This window comes from Somniosus microcephalus, chromosome 25 (assembly GCF_052327205.1).
Source record: "Somniosus microcephalus isolate GS21.2 chromosome 25, FLI_Smic_1.0, whole genome shotgun sequence".
NCBI lineage: Eukaryota > Metazoa > Chordata > Chondrichthyes > Squaliformes > Somniosidae > Somniosus > Somniosus microcephalus.
Window position 1 is genome coordinate 47,348,828 of NC_141011.1, and position 19,275 is coordinate 47,368,102.

The 19,275-nt window shown below is 44.0% G+C and overlaps 1 protein-coding gene across 2 annotated transcripts in view; it reads left to right on the plus strand.

Annotated features, from left to right (window-relative positions):
• The window catches only part of noc2l (NOC2-like nucleolar associated transcriptional repressor), a 221,235-nt gene that overhangs the window by 157,129 nt on the left and 44,831 nt on the right, over positions 1–19,275 (plus strand). For both annotated transcript variants that reach the window (XM_085967329.1, XM_085967330.1), the window contains one exon: positions 16,286–16,399. In XM_085967329.1, coding sequence (XP_085823455.1) covers positions 16,286–16,399 — 114 coding nt within the window. The remainder of the gene's footprint in view (positions 1–16,285; positions 16,400–19,275) is intronic.

Consider the following 19,275-nt stretch of genomic DNA (forward strand, 5'->3'; position numbering starts at 1 on the left):
ATTGGCTGACATGGTGGTGTCAATGGACACTCTGCCCTGCCTCCAACTCATTGGCTGACACGGGTGAATGGACACTCTGCCCTGCCTCCATCTCATTGGCTGACACGGTGGTGTCAATGGACACTCCGCCCATTATGTTCAAGTGCCTCTTGCACTATGCACTTTTCCGCACATCTGGCAAGAGTGGTCAGACTTCTCACTAAAGTTTATTAAATGAATTTGATTGTTGTCGCCTTGAGACAGGCAGGCGGGTGACTGTTCATTTTGAATCCCGTTTTCAAATTGTGCTGTTGTAATATGTTAAAGTTCAGAACGGACCTCTTGTTGGAAGGAGTAATGGAATATCATTAGCATTATGGCCAACGACAGCTCATTTCTTCACCTTCCAGTTACGGAACGAGGGTATTTGAGCAGGCACAGGATCAAAAACACAGGGAGAGGGATGAACTAATTAACGTGCACAAAATAAATTAAGCAGATTGTGCCCGAGAAGGCAGAAGTAAACCTGCTCCTCAATAATGATTTAAATCCAAGATTTATAACCACCTCATGTCTGATGTTTGCAAAGTGGGAATTATTTATTAATGCATTGCATCACGCTGTAATAATTTATTGCGTTAGGAATGTACTTGTGCTTGGAGACCATGAGCAGGTAAGTACAAGTGTGGCACCGTGCATACAGTGATTCTCAGGATCATCTCCGTCAGTTATTTAGAAATGGTCAAACAAAATGTCATTGATAAGTTCAAGTAAGCCCAGCAAGAAGCTACTGCGGTAACCTGGATTTCCGCCACCCTTCTTGTTAGTTGACCTAATAATACTTGGTTCTTACCAGGTAATGCTGCTTTTCTTCTGACTTCTGGAGCAGTCATCATGGCAGTAGCTAAACATTTCTTAGCTTGTAATAAGATGCTATGTAATCACTGACCACACTAATTTGCCGGTGTGTGTGTCGAATAATGGCTAGTTAGGGATCCATTGCAAAGCTGAATGTGGTACCAAGATATGGGGCCTTTCCTGCTTTGTCAGATTTTCCACACTTCGCTCCCCGCCCCTGATTTTCTGTAGTAACCTTTTACACGGCCTCTGGGTCTCAGATACATCTTTTATTTCTCTAATTTCACTCATTATTGCTTCCTTTTGTCTTACACCATCATCATTTCTGTCATTTAATCACCTCCTGTCCTCCACTTAAGAACACAAGAATTAGGAGCAGGAGTCGGCCATACGCTGATCTTCTAGTGTCAGCCGTGGCTCCGTTGGTAGCACTCTCTCCTCTGAGTCGGAAGGTTGTGGGTTCAAGTCTCAATCCAGAGATTTGAGCACAAAAATCCAGGCTGACACTCCAGTGCAGTGCTGAGGGAGTGCTGCACTGTCGGAGGTGCCGTCTTTCGGATGTGACGTTAAACTGTTAAGACATCTGCCCTCTCAAGTGGACATAAAAGATCCCATGGCACGACAGTATTTCGAAGAGGAGCAGGGGAGTTATCCCCGGTGTCCTGGGGCCAATATTTATCTCTCAATTAACATCACTAAAAACAGATTATCTGGTCATTATCACGTTGCTGTTTGTGGGAGCATGCTGTGTGCAAATTGGCTGCCATGTTTCCTCCATTTACAACAGTGACTAAATATCAAAAAGTACTTCATTGGCTGTAAAGCACTTTGGAACGTCCTGAGGTTGTGACAGGCGCTATATAAAAGCAAGTCTTTCTTTCTCGACTCCACGTTCCCGCCTGATCCCCATATCACTTGATTCCCATAGTGCCCAAAAACAAATCGCAGACCATTCTTGGTTTTCCCTCCATGCCTCCTTTTCCCTCCACGCCTCCTTTTCCCAGGCTATGTTCATCTGTAACATCCTGGTTCTCACAAAAAGTCATCGACCTGAAACGTTAACCCTTCCTCCCCCCTCTCTGCAGATGCTGCCTGGCCTGATGAATGTTTCCGGCATTTTCTGTTTGTGTTTCAGTGGTTTCAATCTAGTTTGGCCTGAAAAGGGTTTGAGCTATACAGCTATTAGTGTACAGGCAAGTCTAAAACGAGCAAAGTCCACTGTACACTTTTGTAATCTGTCCAAGTCTATCTGCTACAATATAGTTTTTTTTCCCTTCGTTTTACAGAGAATATACAGCACAGAAACAGGCCATTCGGCCCAACTAGTCTGTGCCGGTGTTTATGCTCCACACGAGTCTCCTCCCGTTCCATCTGCCTCATCTCAGCCTTTCAGCATATCTTTCTATTCCTCTTTCTCTCATGTATTCATTTTGAAAGCATCTAAGCTATTTGCTTTAACCACCTCCTGTGGTAGCGAGTTCCACATTCTAGCCGCTCTCTCGGTAAAGAAATTCCTCCTTATTTCCCTATTGGATTTACTGGGAACCATCGTGTATTCATGGCCCCTAGTTTTGGATTCTCCCACAAGTGGAAACCTCCTCTTGATCTTGTTTCTTGGAAATTAACTGTTAAATGTGACACAGTGATACAACGACAACTTGCATTTATTCGTGCATTAGGAACAGGAGGAGGCCATTCAGCCCCTCGGGCCTGTTCCGTCATTCAATTAGACCATGACCTGTATCTTAACTCCATCTCCCCGCCTTGGTTCCATTTATTGGTCTTTTAGAGTCATAGAGTTATACAGCACAGAAAGAGGCCCTTCGGCCCATCGTGTCCGCGCCGGCCATCAAGCCCTGTCTATTCTAATCCCATTTTCCAGCACTTGGTCCGTAGCATTGTATGCTATGGCGTTTCATGTGCTCATCTAAATGCTTCTTGAATGTTGAGGGTTCCTGCCTCTACCACCCTTTCAGGCAGTGAGTTCCAGATTCCAACCACCCTCTGGGTGAAAAAGTTTTTCCTCAAATCCCCTCTAAATCTCCTGCCCCTTACCTTGAAACTATGCCCCCTGGTTATTGACCCCTCTACTAAGGGGAAAAGTTCCTTTCTAACTACCCTATCTATGCCCCTCATAATTTTGTGCACCTCAATCGAGTCCCCCCTCTGCCTTCTCATCTTTCTTTTCATATGTTTATATTAGAGCTGTCTGGAGGTGAATAAGATGAGTATTTCTCCATAGAAGGAAAACCAAAAAAAGCTTGTTTATATAGCGCCTTCAACCTAGTAAAATGTCCCACGGCGCTTCACGGGAGCAATATCAGGCAAAGAATTGACGCGAGCCAAAGAATAAGTTATTTGGACAAATGACCAAAAGAGGTGGTTTTTAAGGAACGTCTTAAAGGAGGAGAGAGGTGTTTAGGGAGGGAATTCCAGAGCTTAGGACCTAGCCGGCTGATGGCACAGCCGCCAATGGTGGGGCGAAGGAAGTGAGGGGGTGCACAAAAGGCCAGAGTTGGAGGAGCGCAGAGTTCTCGGAGGAAGTTGAGCGTCAGAACACCCAACACCTAGTGCCGCAGAGTGGAATAGCACTGGTTCCCGATTTGAACTGTGCCAAGTGAGGGGACATTCTGAAGATGGGAGACGACAATCGGATGAATGATATCCTGTCTGGGTACAGAACCTTGCGCAGCCAAAGTCAAGAGCAGGAATCTGGGAGCTGCCTGCAGCCTGCTTGCGCTCTCGGCCGTAGACATGTTCAGACCAGAATAACTTGAAGGAATCAAGAGTTCTGTTTAACCTGGGAAAGATACATAAATGCAGAACTTTTAAAGATCTCAGCATATGTGTGTTGACTGTGCAGATGTGCAGGTAACATTTCTGGCGCTCTCTCACCACTTTGAATTTATGTTTATGGCAAAAAGGCAGTTTTTGTAAGTGGAATGACTCTCATATGAAGTAAATCAGGATAGCAGGCCACAGGGTTAACAATTACCCTTTCACCACGGCACCATGCTCCAGAGACAATGGCCCGGATTTTGTGGTAAAAATAACAAGACTATCGGCACTCGCCATTATTAATGAGTAAATCATACAACTACTTCCGGCGTCCGCGCATGCGCAGTCAAACGCGAAGATCGGAATATTGCTGTCCGAGTTGTCCTGCTCCTCCAGAAGCTGCTCTATAATGGTATCTCGCCCAGAGACTCGCCGTTCACATGTATGGAAGGGTGTGACGTTGTGGTACTTGCACACTAGATAAAAGTGATTCGGGATATTAATAATTATCATCACTCAAGCGGTTAAGATGTGAACAGTAGTTTCTTGGGCCTCTGTTGAGTCATTTGCTCTTGATACTTGGCTGTGACAGAACCTAACCTTGTGCCCAATATGAGTCTGCAAATTTGCATGCAATAAGATGAGGGGCAAACTAAACAAATATGACCTGGTTCATAAGAACTTTAAAGGGTAAGAAATAGGAGCAGGAGTAGGCCATTCGGCCCCCTCGAGCCTGCTCCGCCATTCAATAAGATCATGGCTGATCTTCGACCTCGACTCCACTTTCCCGCCCGATATGCCTTGATTCCCCTAGAGTCCAAAATCTGATCAGTCAATGACGGCACCTCCACACAAAATGAGTGGCTATTTCTACGCCGTCTAGTGTTTATTTTCTCCTCCAACATCACGACAAAGGAAACTCTTGAGTGTCAGCTAATGGAAGTCAATTTTAAATTCGCACTACTCCATACATCTAAAGTTATAAATATTTAGAAAAAGAAAACGACCATCAAAATGTTCCTGTTTGAGGCATGACTGAGCTCTGCTTCTGTCACTGTGCCATCAGATTGAAACAAAGCACACTTGAGGGACAGAAACTGCATTTGTGACATGGGTATGTATGCCTTTTTTTTCATGCTGTGATCTAGCTCTCTGCGAAAGCAGGCGACAATCTGCTGTTCTGTTACCCGCAGTGTCTCTCTTGGGGCAGTCTATGCATTGCTGTCCACATCTTCAGGCACAATTCAATTGCGTACAGGCCCATTGCGTTTAAGGCTCTGGCATCCTCCAGACTGATTTGAGTTAACCATTACTTTATTCTGCCTAGGGACTGCAAATAGGAACGGGCAGAGGCCATTCAGGCCCTCGAGCCTGCTCTGCCATTCAATTAGATCATGGCCTGACCTGTATCTTAATTCCATTTAACTGCCTCAGCTCCATATCCCTTGATTCCCTAATCTAACAAAAGATCTATCGATCTCAGCTTTGAAAGCTCCAATTGTCCCAGCATCCACAGCCCTTTGGGGCAGAGAATTACAGATTTCTACTACTCTGTAAGGAAAAAGTGCTTCCTGATTTCCCTCCTAAATGGCCTAGTTCTCATTTTAAGATTATGTTCCCTTAGATGCAGTTCACTTAAACTTACTCGGTTGTAGAGTTTTAATAGTGAATGCAGCTGCAGAGCCAAAATGCTTTTTTACATAGAATAACATCGAGTCTACAGCACAGAAACAGGCCATTCGGCCCAACTGGTCTGTGCCGGCATTTATGCTCCACTCAAGCCTCCTCTCACCCTTCTTCATCGAACCATCTGCGTAACCTTCTATTCCTTTCCCCCCCCCCCCCCCCCACTCATCTAGCTTCCCCTTAAATATTTTGAGGGGAAACAGGTCAATTTTCCATTTTAAAAGGTCAATTTTGCTGCGTTGAAGATCAGCTCATGATTTTCTCAACACGCTGCCAAGAAACGACAAGTTTCACTTCATCTGTTTTCCTAGCTTTTGACTTATTCCCTTTCTCCAAATAATTACCAAACCACTGTTGTCTGAGCCATTTGTGACGGCTTTCGAACAAGTACCCGGATGGAGAAACCTTTAAGAACCCTAATGAATGGAAGACTTTGTACCTTGTATTGAAGCGTGCGCCATATTTAGTCAGGGATTCTACTTGACGATAATTGAGAATTGTTGAGGAAGCATCACGGTGATTATTGGACGTTTTTGAGTGATTTTAATATTTTGATACAGATTTTATAATGTTTCTGTGGCAACAATTGAAAACGTTCACATGCTGCGTTCAAGTGTCAATGCATTCAAGGGCCTATACTCTCTGGAGTTTAGGGAGGTGATGTCATTGATACATATAAGATTCTGAGGGGGTTGACAGGGTAGATGCTGAGAGGTTGTTTCCTCCTGGCTGAAGATTCTAGAACTAGGGGTCATAGTCTCAGGATAAGGGGTGGGCCATTTAAGACTGAGATGAGCAGGAATTTCTTCACTCAGAGGGTTGTGAATCTTTGGAATTCTCTACCCCAGAGGGCTGTGGATGTTGAGTATATTCAAGGCTGAGATCGATAGATTTTTGAACTCTAGGGGAATCAAGGGATATGGGGATCGGGCGGGAAAGTGGAGATGAGGTCGATGATCAGCCATGATCTTATTGAATGGCGGAGCAGGCTCGAGGGGCCGTATGGCCGACTCCTGCTCCTAATTCTTATGTTCATTGCTATCAAAAATTCTGGTGCATGTTCACCTTTTTGGGCAAATTGTTGTAATATTTCTTTTTTCACCCCTCCCTCCGCCCCTGAAAAATTATATACTGCAATTTTATGTTCTCACCCCAGTGCAAGTAATACTCCTCTGTGTTGCATCTTCAGGTGAAGCAGCTTTTGGACTATAATGTCAGCGTTTTTACTGTGCCATGTGTTGAAGCAGATGTTTCCATTTGAGAGCCACATGTTGTCACTGGCGTTTCAGTGAAGCATGATGGTTGGGACTGTGACATTCTTGTGCAGTTTCACTAGTATTTTAATGACATACATGAACCAGTGGGTGTGGGAAATCTTCCATACTCTATCCACTTGAACGATCTAAAACGCCCAGTGGTAAAACCTAAGTCGTGTCAGGAGAGAATGGTTTGAGCTCTGTAACAGTAGAGTTAATTACCTGGGGTGCTGTTTGGAGAAACTTGAGGTGATCAGTTGAGTGTTGGAAGAAAAGGTTTAGCACACAGCATTGGCTTAAGTGTGAGTTTGTTTTCTATAGCGTACTGGTACCTATTGAGAACACTGGGGTGCCTCAAATTGGCCAAGTTGACAATTGGCCAGAATTCCCTGTCAGAATATGCAGCAAGGCTAATGGCGCCAACGTTCCCCGTAGGCTGCACTTTGTTCTGGGCGGCCTGTTTCTTTTAATGCGCGGTCCCTTTAATTTTCTTCGCATGCGCGGTATTCACGGTGTAAAGAAACCTGGTGAGCGGCCCGCACGGCAGCTTTGAGATTACCGCACGGCCGCGCCCCTTGGGGGGAACATTGAATGGCACTCGCCGTTATTTCTGGGTAAATGGTACAGCCACTTCAGGCGAGGAGCAGATGTGCGTTTAAATGTGAAAATCCAAAAGTTGATGTCAGAGTTGCCGTTAATTTAATGAAAATTGAGTCTCGCCCTTGGCCTCCCTGGTATTTTTTTTAAGAACTTGCTGTATTCGCCCAGTAATTGTCTATTAAAGTCACCACAGAAAGTTAAGTCTTGTCATTGCAAGCGTAAGTACCCTTTTAATGGTGTGATAAGAGTTAATGACTGCCAATCAATCTCTTAATCCAGTCTTTCTTTCCCCCTCTCTCTTTATTTCTGTACCTGATTTGACATTGAATTCACCCTCCTTCTCCGTCCTTCCTGTGTTTATTTTCCAATCCTTAAACGTGATTGGTTAAAGAGATACCCTGTTGCTTGCATTCATAGAAGCATTCACCGCCCACCGTGCTGCCACCCACCTCAGGTATCCACTAGTGAATCACAGGAGGACATCAAGTTCATCAGATATCTGTATTTATTTACTTACTAACATGTTATTTCTGTTGTTTATACTAATTATAAAAACGGTTTCTGCAATGATAGTTTTCTTCATCACTGGTCTATCTATCTTGAAAGCTAAGGGGAAGGGCGGCGAGGGAGGCACAGGTTAAGGAAGGAGAGTCACTCAGTCCACGTATGCGCAATGAAGGTTCATCCCGACACCAGCAGATCCTCCAGGGCCACGAGCATTGAGAGTCCTTTGGGAACGGTGTTGTTGAGCACATTGTAATCACTTCATGAGCCGTGCCATCGCTCCCAGGGAGATCCAGATCACCTCGTTCCTTCAGCTGCTCCGAGAGCTCAGCAAGGACACAGTCTCAAATTGACCAAGGTTGCTACTAAGCACACAAGTGCCGAGTGAAGCTCCACGGTGTATTAAGAAAAACACTGCAGAAATATAGTGCATCGTTTAAGTGGTAGGATGTTGTGATGTGATGTGATCCTAGTTCGTTTGGAGTTTGTACGTAGAATTGGAGCCTTTTACCTATTTTCAAAGATGGGGTTTTTTTTTCAACCGGAAAATAGAATTTGTAAAAACTTGAAATGCAAAGGATGTATCCTAAACGCTTCCTGTAGCCACATTTAAGAAATGTGTATGTCCGGCAGAGAGTCCGCAGGTCCGTAACTGAACACAGTGCACAAACCAATGGTGGGAAAAGGTTAGGCTGTCAAAGTCTGTGCACAACCCTCCAGGTTTCAAATAGGTTTGAGAGCTTTTCAAATAATGATGGTTGGCTGATTTAGTTTTTAATAAGCCTATCTCTGTGATAGATCTTTATCCATAACTATAACTGAGCTATTACGAGGATAGTTTACGGCAAAAAAATCTATTCTACAGAAAGGTCCCGCAAACAGCAGAGAGATTAATCGCCAGTTAACCTATTGTGGTGGTGGTGTTTGGAGGGTAACTGTTGACCAGGACACCGGGAGAACTCCCCTTTGTCTCTTCGAATAGTGCCACTGGATCTTTTACCTCCAGCAGAGGAAACTAGGAGTAACGAGGCAAGGCAGTAGGACCCTTTTCCTAATTTCACCCAATGGGTGATGAAGTTGCTGAACAAGCTACAAAGTTGAAGAGGATACTATAAAGGGCGCGACTGCCGCCATCGAACCAGAAGTAGTTGCGCAGGCGCAGTTCCAGTGGTTTTTTTTGTTTGTTCTCGGTGGACGTCCCACAGATTGGCGAGAGAGAAAGGTGAGGGGTGGAAATTTCGGGTATTGTGAGGCCTGTAATGTGACTTGAAGGTGATATTAGGATGTGGTCAGATTGCGAGAGTTTTATTGTAATCTTGCAGAGTGTGTTTATCGCTATCGGGTCCTCTGTCGGTTGTGGTTTGCACGCGCGGCTGGTGAACAGAATGCAGGCTGGGAAGAGGATCATTGAGATTAGATTAATCCTCCGATTAGGCACTTTACAGCCTTCCGGACTCAATATCGAGTTCAACAATTTCAGATCATAACCTCGGCCCCTATTACATTTTTTATCCACACCTTTGTTTTGTGCCCTTCCCCCTTTTTTTCTCTCCCACATGGCAGCTGTCTCTCATTTTGCCAGCGCATTCACACTTCACACTGCATCCATTTAATAAACATCTAGAGCCGCCTTTTGTCTCTCCACTAGTCCAATCACCATCTCGTCTGGTTTTGAATACCTCTTAATGTCTCTTCACTTCTCTTTTGTTCTTTCATCCCCATTTCCCAGCCCCCAAACTGGCCTTTTAATCTGTTTCATTTCCTGTGTTTTCTCTCAGTCCTGACGAAGGGTTTCGACCTGAAACGTTGACTCTATTTTCTCTCCACAGATGTTGCCTGGCCTGCTGAGTTTTTCCAGCATTTTCTGTTGTTATTTCATTGAGAAAGAGAGTAGACACACTGCGGAGAGACAGTGAGAGGAGCGCTAGACAAAGAGACTGGGGTGGAAAACGAGAAGGGGGGGCGGCGGAGAAGGAACGCAAGAAGAGAGAGAGTGCGTTTAATTCATCGGGACAAACTGCTAAAACTTGCAGTACAATTTAACGAGGATGTTGTCAGATTGAGAGTGTTTTATTGTACTCTCGCCAAGTGTGCTTATCGCTATCGGCTCCTCTGCCGGTTGTGGTGGACATTACTTTTTCAAATTTGGGAGCTTCCGGTTCGTTGGCAGCAGTCACTCTGTACTATAAATGTGTTCAAGAGACAACTGCATGTGCTTCTGAAGAGAAACAGGATTCAGGGATATGGTAGAAAAGCGATTGAGATTCATTTTTTAAAAGTTTGGCCTATTGGCTTTTTCCTGTTTTTAAAGCCATGTTATTCTAAGTAGTGTAATTTCTCTCTTTAATTAGTTGCTCCGATGTAGCAGTTCTATCATTAGAGCATCAGTGTAAACTATGTTTGAATTTACCTTTGCCTTCTGGGCTGGAAATCCTCATCCATGCCTTTGTCACTTCCAGACTCAACTATTCCAATACTGTCCTAGCCGGCATCCCATTCTTCAGCCTCCATGATCTCGAGCTCATCCAATACTCTGCTGCCGTATTCTATCATGCAACATAGTCCCGCTCAACCATCACCCTTGTGCTCGATGACCTACATTGGCTCCCCGTCCCCCGATGCCTCGAATTTAAAATTCTCATGCTTGTGTTCAAATACCTCCATGGCCTTTCTATCTCCTATAACCTTCTCCAGCTCTACAACCCTTCGAGAACTCTGCGTTCCTTCAACTCTGGCCTCCTGTGCATCTCCCACTCCCTTTGCCCCACCATGGGCGGCCATACCTTCAGCCATCTAGGCTCTAAGTGTTATAAATCTCATCATCATCGAGAAACTACTCATGAAATAACGCTGGACGGCCAGCTGGTGGCGCCGTCCAAGGAGTATAAATACTCGGGTGTGGGCCCAGCTTCCCCAGGGACATTTTGTAAGACAGGTACTAGTGAAGTACAACTAGACCTCCATGTTCTAAAACAAGTTGATTAAAGCCTTGCTTTATACTCAAACCAAGTGCGTAGTGAGTTTTATTACATCACTAAGCTCTGGAATTCCTTCCCTCAACCTCTTCATCTCCTTCTCCCCTTTTCAGAACCTCCTTTACAACCCACCTCTATGCCCAAGCTTTTAGCCACCCCTCCTTCTTTGGCTTGGCATCGATTTTTGGCTGATTACATCACTGTGAACATCCATGGGTTTTTTTCTACGTTCATGAGGCTATATAAATGCAAGTTGTTGTTGTAGAAAGATGATTGTTGATCTGACCAGCGCAGGGATGAAATCCACTGCAAATGGAAATCTCAAATTGGAGGCACAAATGTAATATCAGCCATTTCTAACATTATGCAACCGACAAGAATGCTCTTTACTTTTAAATTCTCTTCCAATTACGAACGTATCTTTTGTTTTGGATAATTGTGTCCGATAGTAAACAGACGGATACAATAATAGCACTCGGGCTGTCATTGTTGCGTGAATAAAATGGCCTGGAGGCTGGAACCGGCACTAAGAACATAAGAACATAAGAAACAGGAGCCAGGAGTAGGCCAATCGGCCCCTCGAGCCTGCTCCGCCATTCAATAAGATCATGGCTGATCCGATCCTAACCTCAATCTACTTTCACTCTCCATCCCACCCGAACCCATGTGATCTCCCGGGAGAGGCGAAAAACCAGATAAAAAACCCAATGGCCAATTTGGGAGAAAAAATCTGGGAGATTCCTCTCAGACCCATCTAGGCGATCGAAACTCGTCCAGGAGATCACTCTGTCCCTATATTTCCTGCAGTACTTACCTTCTGTAAGAGGTGATCTCCACCCCAGCCAGGAACAGGCCCAATTTACTCTTGAAGGACTCCTAGCTGGCAGCCTGTTCCCGAGGTCTCCACTAATCCCTGTGAATAGAACCATCTCCTGAAATCTAACACAGAATTAGAACACGGAGCAGGACCAGGCTACACGGCCCCTGGGCCCGCTCCGCCACCCACAGGGCCATGACCGATCCGAACCTAGCCTCATGTCCGATTTCCTACCCGCTCCCCGTAACCCCTAATTCCCCTTACTTCTAGGAAACTGTCTATTTCTGTTTTAAATTTATTTAATGATGTAGCTTCCACAGCTCTCTGGGGCAGCAAATTCCACAAACCTACCACCCTCCGAGTGAAGAAGTTTCTCCTCCTCTCAGTTTTGAAAAAGCAGCCCCTATTCTAAAATTATGCCCCCTAGTTCTAGTTTCACCCATCATTGGGAACATCCTCTCCGCATTCACCCGATCAAGCCCCTTCACAATCTTATATGTTTCAATAAGATCGCCTCTCATTCTTCTGAACTCCAATGAGTAGAGTCCCAATCTACTCAACCTCTCCTCATATGTCAACCCCCTCATCCCCGGGATTAACCGAGTGAACCTTCTTTGTACTGCCTCGAGAGCAAGTATGTCTTTTCTTAAGTATGGACACCAAAACTGTATGCAGTATTCCAGGTGTGGTCTCACCAATACCTTGTACAACTGCAGCAATACCTCCCTGTTTTTATATTCCATCCCCCTAGCAATAAAAGCCAACATTCCATTGGCCTTCTTGATCACCTGCTGCACCTGCATACTAACTTTTTGTGTTTCGTGCACCAGGACCCCCAGATCCCTTTGTACTGCAGTACTTTCCAGTTTCTTGCCATTAAGATAATAACTTGCTCTATGATTTTTTCCTGCCAAAGTGCATAACCTCACACTTTCCAGTATTATATTCCATCTGCCAAATCTCTGCCCACTTACTTAGCCTGTCTGTGTCACTTTGCAGGTTTTTTATGTCCTCCTCACTCACTACTTTCCCTCCCATCTTTGTATCATCTGCAAACTTTGATATGTTACACTCGGTCCCTTCCTCCAAATCGTTAATATAGATTGTAAAGAGTTGGGGTCCCAGCACTGACCCCTGCGGAACACCACTAGTTACTGATTGCCAGTCTGAGAATGAACCATTTATCCCAACTCTCTGCTTTCTATTAGATAGCCAATCCTCCACCCATGCCAGAATATTACCCCCAATCCCATGATTTTTTATCTTGAGCAATAATCTTTTATGTGGCACCTTGTCAAATGCCTTTTGGAAGTCTAAATACACTACGTCCACTGGTTCCCCTTTATCCACCCTGTATGTTACGTCCTCAAAGAACTCAAGCAAATTTGCCAAACATGACTTCCCCTTCGTAAAACCATGCTGACTTTGTCCTATTAAATTATGTTTATCCAAATGTCCTGTTACTGTCTCCTTAATAATGGACTCTCAAATTTTACCAACCACAGATGTTAGGCTAACTGGTCTATAATATCCAGCCTTCTGTCTACTACCCTTTTTAAATAAGGGTGTTACATTAGCAGTTTTCCAGTCTGCCGGGACCTTTGCTGAGTCCAGGGAGTTTTTGAAAATTATTACCAATGCATCCACAATCCCTACCGCCACTTCCCTCAAGACCCTAGGATGTAAGCCATCAGGTCCAGGGGATTTATCCGCCTTAAGTCCCATTATTTTACCGAGTACCACTTCCTTAGTGATTTTAATCGTATTTAGCTCCCCCCCCCCCCCCCGGGCCCCCTGTTTGTCCATTGTTGGGATATTCTTAGTGTCCTCTACTGTAAAGACTGATACAAAATATTTGTTCAGTGTTTTTGCCATCTCCATGTTTCCCACCATTAATTTCCCGGTCTCATCCTCTAAGGGACCAACATTTACTTTAGCCACCCTTTTTCTTTTTATATAACTATAGAAACTCTTGCTATCTGTTTTTATATTTTTTGCTAATTTACTTTCATAATCTATCTTCCCTTTCTTAATTTCTTGAGTAGACGAGGCCTATATTCTCTATAGAGTTTAGAAGAATGAGAGGGGATCTCATTGAAACGTATAAAATTCTGACAGGGCTAGACAGACTGGATGCAGGGAGGATGTTTCCCCTGGCTGGGGGGTCTAGAACAAGGGGTCACAGTCTCGGGATCCGGGGTAGGACATTTAGGACTGAGATGAGGAGAAATGTCTTCACTCAGAGGGTGGTGAACCTGTGGAATTCTGTACCACAGAAGGCTGTGGAGGCCAAGTCACTGAATATATTTAAGAAGGAGATACAGGAAACTTTGTGCTATCCGGCACCCACGGGACCGAGCTGCTGCCGTTGCCTAAAAAGTGCCGTACTCTCCAGAGTTAATGTTGAGAGATACGGAGATTCTTGTCTCCGTATTTGACAACAAACACTGTTGCTTAGCAACAGCTTCTAAACACTCGGGTGTGGCCCTAAAGCGCTCTAGCTGAAGCTGTTGCTATAGCTACAGACCTTGCACAGCTTGACTGTTCAAACAAAGCAAAAAAAACAAACAAAAAGAATAAAAAACGGCGGCTGATTTTTGCCGGTGGCTCCAGATTGCTGGATAGCTCACCTCCCGGATAGCACAAAGTTTCCTGTAGATAGATTTCTAGACACAAAAGGCATCAAGGGGTATGGGGAGAGAGCGGGAATATGGTATTGAGATAGAGGATCAGCCATGATCATCTTGAATGGTGGAGCTGGCTCGATGGGCCGAATGGCCTACTCCTGCTCCTATTTTTCTATATTTCTTCTATTCAACATGCACACAATCTTAATGCTGGTATATATCTGTCCGATAATGCTACCACAATTAAAAGGTTCTGCAGGAAAAGTGCAAGAAGAGCAGGCGGATGGATTTAGAAGTTGTCCATCAAGCAGGCAGCGTGAACGTTGGACGCCTCCAATTAATAAGACCATCGGGATTCAATTTGAGGCAGAGCTTGTGGACAGGCTGCGTCCATTTTCTCACTAATCGTTGGTGGGTAAATGTACCCATGATATATGACTTCAGCTGTTTACTAGTGGAGCTTCTGAACACATGTTTCGACACATAATGGATGTCCTGTTACATCTAAATGGTGGCATGAAAGAATTATACAGTGCTAAGTACGGTATTTGTTAAAGGGTTTGAAGGTTTGATTGTAGGAGTTCAAGACTCTCTTTTACACAACTTATAATAGCAGTACTGAGTAACTGTGCATTTTGTATTTTTTAAGCATCATTGGTAGACTTGATTAGCATCAGTTTATCATCAGACACTCCAGTGCAGTGCTGAGGGAGTGCCGCACTGTCGGAGGTGCCGTCTTGCGGATGAAACGTTAAACCAAGACCCCCGTCTGCCCCCTCGGGTGAACGTAAAAGATCCCCTGGCACTATTTTGAAGAAGAGCAGGGGAGTTATCCCCGGTGTCCTGGGGCCAATATTTATCCCTCAGTCAACATCACTAAAAACAGATTATCTGGTCATTAACACATTGCTGTTTGTGGGAGCTTACTGTGTGTAAATTGTCTGCTGCGTTTCCCACATTACAACAGTGACTACAATTCAAAAAGTACTTCATTGGCTGGAAAACGCTTTGGAACGTCTGGTGGTGGTGAAAGACGCTATAGAAATGCAAGTCTTCCTTTTATATAAAAATAAATTCAACATGACGGCATCGTGTTAGCAAAAAACAGGAGTCGGAGAGAAAATAGGCCGAGTAGAAATTGAGCGTTTAGAGTTCTTCTTGTCAAAACTTTTATTTTGGTGGAATGAATGTTTTGTAATAAAGCAACCCTTGACATTTGAGTAGTTTTATTGCTACAACATCAAGTTTGTTTTAGCTTCGAGGTGTAGGAGCTGAGAGCTTAAAGAATGGACAGTGAAGGGGGGAACTGGGATTTCCCCGGAGCTACTGCCAGCTTTATTTTATGGTTTTTGCATAATTTATTTAAGATTGCATCGATATGCAAGCAAGTATCTGGAAATTCTAGACGCTTGTGTATGAAATACTTTTTGTCCCATGTGAATCGGCTGAGCAAGAGTCAACTGTGATCTGAAATATTGATTAAATGAATCTTTATTGATGGCCACATCTAAAGTGAGCCAAGTACACAAAAATGACTGGCTGGGTGATGATCATTTGACCTCAAATTGACGGCCGAATGGTGGAAAATGTAAAGTATTTGTTTCAAATTGCTATTCGTGCGTTCAAACCCCACTCCAGAGGCTTGAGCGCATGATCCAGTACTGAGGGAGTGCTGCGCTGTCGGGGGTGTGCTGTCTTTCAACTGAGACGTCAAACCGAGGGTCCCGTCTGGCCCCTCGGGTTGTTGTAAAAGATCCCGTGCCTGTATTCGAGGGGGGAGCTGGCCTGGCCAACATACATCTTGGAACCAGCACCACCGAGCCAGATTAAGTGGTGATTAAGCACATTGCTGCTTGTGGGAGCTTGCTGTGCGCATATTGGCTGCCGCATTTCCCTGCATTACAACAGTGGCTTCCCTTCAAAAGTATTTCATTGGCTGCAACGCGCTTTGTGATGTCCTGAGGTTATGAAAGGTGCTATAAAAATTCAAGTCATTTTATTTTTCTTTGAAATGTGAATAATAACACCGGGGAACCTCTTTTCTCGGGTGGTCAATGATGCTTGTTGAAGTATTTTGTTTAAATTTGAAAGGAGTTTAGATTACTTAAAAGCTTCATGAGAATCAAACGAGCAGGTCTTTTTGTAACTCGTGCCCCCTGGTTTTAGCTTTGCTCTAATGGGTTTCTTTGTATGTGTGTGCACCAGGCTTTATGGGAGAAGGAGGTGAAGGAGGAGGGTTCACCTCTGCACAAGTACTACTGCAGCTGGAAGAAACTGAGAGAAAAGGAGATTGCACTGGAGATCACTGGCAAGGAACGGGTACGTTGGGATTTCTTGAGAAACTTCTCTCTGTTGTAGCCAATGTTCCCTCTAATTTTTTCCCCCCTGCGCAGGCCCTTTAGATTTGCTGCACAGCCGCGCACGCACGGTATCTCTTCCAGCGGTAGTGCTAGGTGAGCGGCCTGTGCGGGACCTCGGGGTCGGTGCGTGGCCACGCGCCTTGGAGGAACATTGATTGTAGCCCTGCTAGATAAAACTTAGGAACTTTAAAAAAAAAAATAGATTTTTCTGTTTCAAAGCGAGAGAGATTTTATGCAATTTTGAAATAATTAATAAATTATATCAGTCATAGATTTCCTGTAATTTAAGTCTGATAAAGTACATGTTTTGGATTGTAGAACAAATCTAATCTAACAAGTAAGATTTATGTCTCGTTCTTTCAAAGCCTTTTAACTTGATATTTCCTTTGGCGTATCATTCGCATTGCCACTTCTCGCTCAATCCCCAGCTTTGTTATTGGTTTTTGCAACCATTTGCTTTGCAGTAACTAGCTCCCACGCCTATGCTCAGCTACACAGTGAGCAGCTTTGTCATGGATCCCAGGATGATCCCACAAACACTCCCAGGACAGGTACAGCACAGGTTGGATACAGAGTAAACATAAGAACATAAGAAATAGGAGCAGGAGTCGGCCATTTGGCCCTTCGAGCCTTGCCATTCAATAAGGCCGATCTTCTACCTCAACTCCACCTTCCCGCACTCTCCCCATATTCTTTGGTTCCCTTAGTATCCAAAAATCTATCGATCTCTGTCTTGAATATACTCAACCTATACTCAATGACTGAGCCTCCACAGCCCTCTGGTGTAGAGAATTGCAAAGATTCACAACCCTTTGAGTGAAGAAATTTCTCCTCATCTCAGCCCTAAATGGCAAACCCCTTATTCTCAGACTATTACCCCTAGTTCCAGACTCCCCAGCCAGGGGAAACTTCCTCCCAGCATCTACCCTGTCAAGTCCCTTAAGAATGTTATACGTTTCAGTGAGATCACCTCTCATTCTTCTAAACTCTAGGGAATATAGACCTAGTCCACTCAATCTCCTCATAGGACAATCCCCTCATACCAGGAATCAGTCTAAAGAATATTTGTTGCACTCCCTCTAAGACAAGTATATCCTTCCTTAGGTAAGGAGACCAAAACTGTACACAGTACTTCAGGTGTGGTCTCACCAAGGCCCTATATAATTGCAGTAAGACTTCTTCACTCTTCTCCTTTTGTACTAAAGGCCAACATACCATTTGCTTTCCTAATTACTTGCTGTACCTGCTGACGTAATAAAACTCACTACGCACTTGGTTTGAGTATAAAGCAAGGCTTTAATCAACTTGTTTCAGAACATGGAGGTCTAGTTGTACTTCACTAGTTCCTGTCTTACAAAATGTCCCTGGGGAAGCTGGGCCCACGCCTGAGTATTTATACTCCTTGGACGGCGCCACCAGCTGGCCGTCCAGTGTTGTTTCATGAGTAGTTTCTTTATGATGATGAGATTTATAACACCTGCATGTTAACTTTCTGTGATTTGTGTACAAGGACACCCAGGTCCCTCTGAACACCAACATTTCCCAATCTCTCTCCTATTTAAAAAAAAAAAAAAACCCTGCTTTTATATTTTTCCTAGCAAAGTGGGTAACTTCACATTTCTCCACATTATATTCCATCTGCCATGTTCTTGCCCACTCACTTAACCTGTCTCTATCCCTTTGCAGGCTCTTTGCGTCCTCCTCACAACTTACTTTCCCACGTAGCTTTGTATCATCAGTAAACTTGGAGACATTACACTCTGTCCCCTCATCTAAGTCAGTGATATAGATTGTAAATAGCTGAGGCCCAAGCACTGATCCTTGCGGTACCCCACCAGTTACAGCCTGCCAACCTGAAAATGACCCGTTTATTCCCACTCTGTTTTCTGTCTGTTAACCAATCCTCAATCCATGTTAATATATTACTCCCAATCCCATTGGCCCTAATTTTGTGTTATAACCTCTTCTGTGGCACCTTATTAAATGCTTTTTGAAAATCCAAAAACACTACATCTACTGGTTCCCCCTCATCTACCCTGCTAGTTACAACCTCAAAAAACTGACAGATTTGTCAAACACGATTTCCCTTTCATAAGTCTGTGTTGACGCTGCCCAATCCTATTATGATTTTCTAAGTGCCCTGTTACCACGTCCCTAATAATAGATTCTAGCATTTTCCCTACTACTGATGTCAGGCTAACTCGTCTGTAGCTCCCCGTGTTTTCTCTCCTTCCTTTCTTGAATAGTGGGGTTATATTTGCATCCTTCCAATCCATAGGGACTGTTCCAGAATCTAGGGAATTCTGGAAGATCAAACCAATGCATCCACTATCTCTGTAGCCACCTCTTTTAAAACCCTAGGACGTAGGCCGTCAGGTCCAGGGGATTTGTCGATTTTAGTCCCATTAATTTCTCCAGTACAATTTCTTTACTAATACTAATTTCTTTAAGTTCCTCATTTTCATTAGACCCGTGGTTCACCACTGTTTCCGAAATGTGCTATGTGTCTTCCGTGAAGATACATACAAAGTATTTGTTTAATGGCTGCTATTTCCTTATTCTCCTTTATAATTTCTTCTGTCTCTGCCTGTAAGAGACCCACGTTTACTTTTGCTAATCTCTTCCTTTTTATATACCTATAGAAGCTTTTACAATCTGTTTTTATGTCTCTTGCTAGTTTACTCATTCTATTTTCTCTATCAATTTCTTGGTCATCTTTTGCTGAATTCTAAAATCCTCCCAGTCCTCAGGCCACTACTCCTTTTTTGGCAACTTTAAAAGCCTTTTCCTTTAATCTAATATACTATCTTTAACTTCACTTATTAGCCATGGTTA